The 9,014-nt window shown below is 48.8% G+C and overlaps 1 protein-coding gene across 1 annotated transcript; it reads left to right on the top strand.

Annotated features, from left to right (window-relative positions):
- Positions 1 to 3,534: 3,534 nt before the first annotated feature.
- Positions 3,535 to 8,246, top strand: LOC135805349 (uncharacterized). Its single transcript, XM_065319374.1, has one exon. The coding sequence runs from the start codon at positions 3,925 to 3,927 to the stop codon at positions 7,384 to 7,386; it is 3,462 nt and encodes a 1,153-aa protein (XP_065175446.1). The 5' UTR covers positions 3,535 to 3,924; the 3' UTR covers positions 7,387 to 8,246.
- Positions 8,247 to 9,014: the final 768 nt, after the last annotated feature.

The raw sequence follows: 9,014 nt of genomic DNA, 5'->3' as shown, positions 1-9,014 counted from the left end.
ATGCACATGACGTAGTACTACACTGTAGTAGGCTAAGGCCTCCGACAACTGATAATCTGTACTTCTGACATGTCACAAGACTGTAGGCACGGAGATGACCAATCGCATTGCACCTAGCAGGGCCTAGATGAGGCCATCAAAGCATGCTACAAGAAGTAGAACTCCATATTTAGTGGAGCGGGCTTTGATTTTCCCATCAAAGCCCGCCCAGGCGGGCTTTGATTTTACGATCAAAGCCCGCTCCACTAGGGCTTTGATTCACTGATCAAGCTCGCTTTTTTTTTACTTGACTCCGGCTCGAGAAGGTTGACAGTCGTGCTTTCAAGCGCGATAGGAAGATCGAAGTGCGTGTTCTGGTCAGAAATCCAATCAAAACAGTCGTGTTCACGTTCTATCAGCCAATCACAGCCCTTCGCGAAGTATTTACAAGTCCGATATGAGTTTCAAGCGCGGGTGCATGTCAGAAATGCAATCAAAACACTCGTACTCATGTTCGATCAGCCTACATCACAGCCCTTCGCGCTTCGCGCGGCGGGCTGTGATTAGGCGATCTCACACTCGTACTCTTGCTTGATTCCATACATCATCTGTACATCATCTGTACATCATCTGTACATCATCTGTACATCATCTGTACATCATCTGTACATCATCTGTACATCATCTGTACATCATCTGTACATCATCTGTACATCATTTGTACATCATCTGTACATCATCTGAATGTCACTCAAACTGTCAAAGCTTTACATGTACCGGTACATGTATTCGGGAAAACCACAAATTGTGATACAAAAACCAAGCGGAATACCAAAATCCAGTATAAGAACCGATAAACCTAGCCAATAAGCTAATATTAAAGGTCACTTGCCAACCCACAACAAGATGCAGCTTATTATTAGATGCAGCGTGCTACTAAAGCCGACCAGACTTTTATTTTTACAAAGAACACAAACCCGGCTCGAGACAAAAAAATAATAACAAGAAAGATAAGCAAAGTAATTATTTGCATGCAGGGAGAAAGAAGAAACGACTAGAACACAGATTCACAGAAGTTGAGGGTTGACAGAAGAAACAATTATTATTGAGTCGGCCGACTACTAGTATCCACTAGCGCATGCAGCTGTGTACATGGGGCTAGTTGTGGACTCCTCCGACCAAAGGTTTCGCCTACAAACCATTTTAGGCGGCACTGGTCTAAGAAGGTGGAACGTGATCCGCGGCGCAGGTAAGATGCCCGGCACTGGGCCGGCAGCCACGAAAACACGTGATCTAGTACTATACTAGCGAATCGCCAAAGCATCATAGAACTCAAATTCAAAACCAGTGCTTGCTGAAGGCTCAGCTGTCAGTGTCAGCAGACTCAGCAGGGCGCGAACTGGGCTTTCCGGGTTCGTACTACATGTATACGGTGCCCAGACGAGCCTCTCTCGACATCGTTTGCATGTAAATGTGCATGATTGTACTAGTACTTAAGTCTTTATACAACGTACATGTAGCTGCAACAATAACATAATTCTAATGCAAGTAGAGTGTAGTGCCCTGTGGCTAGTAGTGGGGCAGCTTGTTTTAATCGCATGTAGATGTACTTGTACTAGTTGTAGCAGGCCCTGTGTAGACTCTCTACACATGAGTCTGACACCTGAGTGGTACGTAATGTACGTAGTGTACGTACGTAGTGGTAACTGTGTTGTTGGGAAGCAATCCTCGCCAGACCTCAGTTTGAACTGTTTTATTTCGTTTGTGCATTACCGGTACATGACTGTAATGACGTGCCAGGCCACCACCATGGTAGATCTACCACGGCACCATGGTAGATCTACCACGGCACCATGGTAGATCTACCATGCACCAGGGGCCCGCAGGGGGTAGATCTACGGCCGGACGGACGGTAACATCGGTGGCAGATGCAGCTATAAAATAGCTGTACGGTGTGTTCGTCGTTTGGATCTAACAAGAAACTCATGACCACTCTTGATCCATTACAGGCAAGGTTTGCTAGAGCTCTACTGAAAAATAAAAAAATTGCATTTGATTACACTTCTACCAAATCTGTCCTAAATTCTAAATGCTCCCTAGAGTCACTAGCCTATCGTCGTCAAATCATCAGTCTCACTACTTTTCACAGATATGTTTTCCATCATCGTGATTACCTTGCTGATTTCCATTTCAAGATTACGAATAGTGAGCGACGACCAAATAAAATCATTCTTCCCAAATTTAAATCATTGTCTAAGTCTCTCTTCATGTTCCGAACTGCTATTCTATGGATCTGTTTACCCCCCAGTCTAACATCGGAAGCCTCGCTCTATAAGTTCAAAGCTGCCCTCAGGAAATTTACAGCTGACCATGCTTATGCAATCAACGGAATTCCGCCACCTTGCAGTTGATTTTCCCCATTTCTCTCCTCATCAATCCCTACTTGTCTTTGTACATACATCTACATCTACTGTTCTTTCAATCAAATGAACCCCTCGATAGGCACATTGCCTTTGGGTCATTTCATAATAATAGTAATACTTCGAAGTAATAATAATAAAGCGTCTAGCACAGTCGCCGCCAGGGGGGGGGGGGGGGGGGGGGAGGGAGGTGGTAAGCATGGTAAGGCGGTCACAAACGCAGCGCATAACTAAAACCCTGATTGAATCCAGGATCGATTTCTAGCCCGACCTCAACTCAAGTCAAGAGGTACTTCGAAGTACTAGTATCCTGCCTCCCGCCTCCCGGACATTGATGTGCCGTGATGTACTGATGTAGTTCGTCGATTTGTCGTCTTTTACACTCTTTTTACAACATTTTTTACATGTCTGCCTGTATGCATAATTATAATAATTATGTGTAGCCTCTACTGTCAGTACTGAGTAGCTAACCCCTTACTTAATACTATACTACTACTACTACTACTACTACTAGTAGTACTATACTGTCGTGGACATGGAAATCCGGTCGCACGTCTAGCGGCCCCAGGGCCTAGGGCGTGGGCCTGCATGCAGTCGAAGCACGTATCGCTGCTGCTGCTCGCATCGGATCAATAATTATGATTGTGCACTGCATGCAAGCCAACGACTTACGTCCCGGACTGGATTTCCATGTCCACGACTGTAGTCTAGTGACTAGTAGTAGTAGTGTAGAGTGTAGTAGATCGTAGGAGATCTACATATACTACAAGTACTGTAGCTGTAGCTGCATGTACGCAGGTGACCAGGTGACGTAAGATCACAGGGGTGTTGTTTGTTGGCTACATCAAGTCATCATGCCGCTGGTGTCAAAACAATCGTGACATGATTAGGCCACGCCATACATTGACACTCTATTGCTGAATCACTCATTTGAAGCTACTATTAGTATTATGTAGATCTACATGACTTCGTAGTTTGTACCACTCTGAGTCAGTCGGTTCGGAGTTCAAGCATGCTGGCAGATGCACGATGAATGGAAAGATAAAACTCGAGAAGGTCGCGAAATCGTTTCCCAGGCGCTACGCCAGCATTTTTACATTTTTGCATATCATATCCAGCGCGCGCTGCTGTTACAAACTCGTCAAACAACTACTTATTATTATGTGTTCTCGTGTCTGGCAAGGCACCGAGTCGAGCCAGTCACATGCTCATTTGCTGACTGGTTGAACTGTCATTCACCATTGACGGCATTGTTTCTTGCTCCGGAGCAAAGCTGGTCAGCTGGCTGTGAGAAAACTAAAGTGTGTTTCTTCTTTCACTCCTAATTCCGGTACCTAACTGTCTGTCGGAGCAGATGCGAATTCCGACTTCGGAACCGGTGCATGTATGCCATGCCCTGTCATCCTGATCGTTGACGTTTCACTGACAATTACTAACTTGTACTAAGTAATTACATGACTAGTAGTTGTAGTAAAAAGGAGTACAGTCCTTCGCGAATTCCCTGAAAGGCTGAAGAGAGCCAGCGATGGGCCACGTGGATGTGCTTGTGCTGGCCTCCGCGCTCAGTCTTCTCACTCTGGCGAAGTGTCAGCTGCAGCGTCAACCTACTATTCCGACGCTGGCGTCCTCTATCCACGTTCACCCGTTGTCCTTTGGCGACACAAACATCGTAGCGACTGTTCCTCTCCGCTCCGCTTCAGGATGTGTTCGCACAGCCGGCGATTCGTGTCAGGACTGTATTGATGATACGGGCATGCAGCTAGCAGCTGCGTTTCACTTTGCCGTGGAGTTGATCAACCAGCGCCGCCCTCTGCCGTCAAAGGTTACCCTTGGTGCATTGCTAGCTAATAGCTTATCGACATGCACGCAGCGTACCATCGGCCCAAGCTCCACGCTTGGTGCTCAACTTACCAGCGGCATGATAACTGTGCAGGGCGATAACTTCTTAGAATTGCTGTCACTTCATCGCGTGCATCATCGAGTGCTGTCTATGATAGACCTGGTGGATGTTGACAGTGCGTCGCGGACTACCATCGAAGGTATGGTCTACGTTCTGCTCTTGTTCGGCACACCGGAAATTCTACTGAGCTCACCACCGGGCACAACGATCATACCTGACACCGACCCGTTGCTGATGCGCTTTGAGCCAGTTGCCAGCCAGCAAGTGACTGCAATTGCCTACTTGGTGCAGCGATTCCAGCTGGAGCGAGTGGTGGTGGTTACGTCGGGCAACGATCAGTACTGGTCGGCTGCCGCGTCCTCGTTCTCTGCCGTTGTATCAACTGGCGGCGGGGCATGTGTCGGCGCCAACATACGCCTGCTCGGCTCTCAAGGCACGAACGCGTCCTACGCTCTCGCTGCCAGCCAGGTCAACGACCTGGCTGCGGCGTACGCAATGGACGGCGGCTCAACGGCGTTCATTCTGCTTGCCACAGTGAGCGACGCTGAGGAGCTGTTCAAGGCAATGCTAGCCAGCAACTCGCCGAATGTCTTGTGGATAGCCACCGAGCCGTGGAATCTGAGAACAAACTGGTTTGATTACCGTGAGCTGCTGCAGGGTATGCTAGTGGTGGCAGACCAGGCACCACCTGGACAAGCCCAAGATTTCATGAACTACTATACCGGTTTGATTAAGAAAATCCGCGACGACAGGCTTCGGAACAGCAGCCCCATGCGGGATGGGAATGGAACAACGGAATTCAGCCCTCCTTCTCCTTCACCATCCAGTTCTGCTGATATCAGTTCAGGATCCAGCTCACAGTCCTTGCAGCAGCAGCAATCCTCAATGCCGCCAATGGCACAAACACCGAGCAGCACGGAAAGCAACTTGCCACCGACTACACCGGTGCAGTCTCGCATGACAACGCACAGGCAACGATCAACAGGTTCGTCCAGCGGCCAGGCAGCGAGCACTAATGACCCAGCCAACACTCCTGTTCAACAATCAGGCACGGAGACGCAGCAGCCAGCAGCAACGGGAATCCGCCCTGGCAGTGCGCTCAGTTCATCATCAACTGGCCCTGCGATGGGCGGTAGTGAACCGAGCGTCACGCCATCAGAATCATCCAGCCACAGCAGCAGCAGCGGGGGTGCAACTCAAGGGCCAACAGCCTCACAACACCACACTACGCCGCCAGGTATTGTTGAAGTGTTTGAAAATGCGTCAATAAGTGGAAACGAATCTATCACGGATTACTCCGACATCCCGGTGAGTGATGCGCTTGATGAAATGCTGCAGATTTATGTGGAACAGCGACTGGCATTCTGTGAACAAACACTCAAACTCACGCCTTTAAAAAGTCTTTTGAATAGCCAACTTGATTTTGACGATTGCAACGACTTCTTGGCAGACACACCCAAGCTTCAGCTAGCACAGCGCTCCGCATTCCTCATTGACTCGGTGGCCTTGTTGGCGGCAGGGCTGCGTGGGGTGCTGCGTTGCAATGAGCGGCGCAACAACACAGCGCGATGTCAGCTTGATGGCAAAGCAACACCCGCCGATGCCGAGGACTTTGTGCAGTTTCTGGAGGATGAGACCGTGATCGATGGCTTTGCTGGTTTCAAACGCTTGAACTTTAGATCCGGCCTGCTGAACGAATACAGGTTTTCTTTCCACAATCTGCAGAGTCTGCAAACAAAGTGGGACATGAACAGCGTCGGCCAAGTTCTTCTTGATCAAAGAAATACTCTCACAGGTTCGTCACCATTCGCTGATTTCAAAGACCTGGAAATAGGTTCAATTGTCTGGCCCAATGGAACGGGTCGACCGCGTGCTGGCGTGTGTGAGCCGGTCTGTCCTGCAGGATCGTTCCGTGTAGAGAACCATCCGCCAGCGCACCTCATGGACATCGCGGGCGAGTGTTGCTGGACGTGCATGCGCTGTCCATCGCGTTCCATTACGAACCGCAGCAACGAGGAAAGCTGCCGAAGTTGTCGGCTAGATGAGATAACCAATGCCAATCAAACCGACTGCGTAATACTGCCGGTCGTACGGCTCGGTTTTAACGACATTGCCGCCATCGCCGTCATGTGCGTCAGCGGTGGCATCTTTCTCTTTGCTGCGTTCATCGCCGTCATATTTGTGCGCTATCGTCGCACGCCAGTGATCCGATCGTCCAGCTTTGAGCTGAGTCTGGTGGCGCTGGCAGCCATTGGCCTCCAAGTCCTGGTCTCTCCCGTGTACTTCATTGAGCCGTCGGAGGTGTCGTGTGAAGTCGGCTTTGCGCTGTTCTTCGTGATCTACACCGTACTCACCAGCACGCTGCTGATGAAGTCGTACAAGATCTGGTACATATTCCAGGCCAAGAAGCACCTGGACAAGAGCGAGCTGTTCTTCCTGCGCACGACGTTCCAGGTGCTGTGCATCTGCGTGCTGACCGGTATCTCCGTTGGCATGGTGATCATTATCAGCGTTCTCGACCAGATCAAGGCTGAGCACCTGATACGCGAGAACGATCAGCTCCTAGTGTGCTCTGAGTCCAACGCCATGTTCTTTGTGATGATTGGCTATACCTGTATTCTGACGCTGGTCAGCCTAGTGCTGGCATTCAAGGTGCGCAAGCTGCCGGCACGCTTCAACGACGCTCACTTTCTCATGATCACCTTCTCCATTTCGCTCATCGTCTTCCTCTTCCTCATCATCATCAGTCAGCAGTCGGAGGGATTTCAGAACCCGCTCTGGTTCCCTGTCACGGCTGCCATGTGGTCGTTTGCCGCGCTCGTCAGCTTGTTCCTACCTAAAGTCTACATTGTCCTATTCCGGCCGGAGAAGAACAAGACAGTTAGCACCTTCAGTCACACAGCCACCAAACTCAACATGCAGTCCACGAACACAGTCAGCGCGTCCATGCAGGATTCGCCGCTGAGTAAAGCCAAGAATGGTGGTGCGGGTGCTGCGGCAACACGCACTGCATACGTCTCCAGCGTGATGCACACGAAGAGTGTTGATTATGAAATGGAGTCGACGGCGGAGGACCTGGACCCCTGATGAAGCAGAGCGTCAAATCACCAGAGACTACAATGTAGTTTGTCCCTACCTGTGTGTGTTGCCGGTGGGTCAATGCTATGAGTGTGCAAGGGACGACCATCTCAGTCGCAGAAGTAGAACTAAGAGTCAGGACGACGACGATCGGTTTGCATGTGTGTTATGTGCGTTCATTTGAAGATAATGGCTATGGACTACCGGTAGTTACAGCATAAGATCATCATGCCTTGTGGACACACGCCGGCACACTTACCAATAAGAACACTTCTACATGTAGAGAGTAACTAATAGATTGAGATTGAGTAGAGTAACTTAGCTGTAGCATGGCTAGTATAGGAGATGACGCTACTCATGATTTGTGTGAAAATTGCCATGACCTTGAATCTCTAGCTGCAACAACTTGCTTTTCTACATTATTTAGTAAAGAGGGTACTTTTGAATATGCTTCTGTTGATACTCCGATATTGAGCGCAGTTGAAAGCAAAGGTTTCTTTCGAGTGGTGAATTATCCATGTTTATGACGAAACTAGACAATCAGATTAGAATTTTTGAGACACCTCATTCTGAGTGAGTGATACTTGAAAGCCAGGTTTTAAATAACTTTCCGGTAATGGTGCTGCTGGCTGATGCTGTTCCGAACTACTAAGCCAGCGAGAATACGCAATAATTGTTATGCTAACATGCCGCATCCTTGTCAGTGTTCAGTCTACCCTCTGTGATCGCTGGTATATGCTAAGTCATACTCTCTTTTCATGTTTTCGACTTGTTACCATAAGCCCTGAAGTAACGGTGCTGTACACGAAGCTATTCTAGTTCGGAGCCGCACTATTGTCAGTTGATTTGTTTCCTGGGCCTCTACTAGATGCGTATGTGTGCATATCATGGTGTGCATATGTGTGGAGCTCATGCAGTGTTGGCCTGGCAGTTTGTGCCTCTTGACCTATTGTGGACATAGTACCTACCGAATGATGCACATACACACACACACACACACATACACACACACATACACACACACCACACGAAGTTATCAGCCTGCTTCAGTTCAATCAACGCATTCTTTCCCATGCAGATCTTCTCCTGTGTCACTCTTGTCCTCAGCAGCGAAATATTAATAATTTAATTGTACGATGGCCCACAACGATCACGTACACGCCACCCTATACGTACATGTACATGTATGTCTAATGTGTTCAGTAGTTGGCCCTTGGGGTTCAATGAAAAGAATTGAAGAATAGAAAGCAGTCGTAACTGCCTCAAAACAAGGCCAAGGAGAAAGCCAATAAAACCTTATCGTGATATCGACATTAAATGTTTATGTCGATATCACGTTATACACGCAGTCAAAAATCAAGAATGGAGTGTGAACTGCGCCTACTACTGCATTATACTGTCGTGGACATGGAAATCCAGTCGATTTACCGGGGCCGGCGCCCTCAGGGCGTACAGAACAGCGCTTGATCCGATGCGACCAGCGCGCTGCAGCATGTGTGTACTGCCTACCCACGGCTGCATGGCCGGCGCCCTGGGGCCGCTAGACGTGCGACCGGATTTCCATGTCCACGACAGTAGTACTACACTACTGTAACAGTGTACATAATTGTTAGATTGACAGCATGAAACAAGGTGGA

Source organism: Sycon ciliatum, chromosome 1 (genome assembly GCF_964019385.1).
Source record: "Sycon ciliatum chromosome 1, ocSycCili1.1, whole genome shotgun sequence".
NCBI classification, from domain to species: Eukaryota; Metazoa; Porifera; class Calcarea; order Leucosolenida; family Sycettidae; genus Sycon; species Sycon ciliatum.
This window is presented reverse-complemented; position numbering and strand designations above follow the sequence as displayed.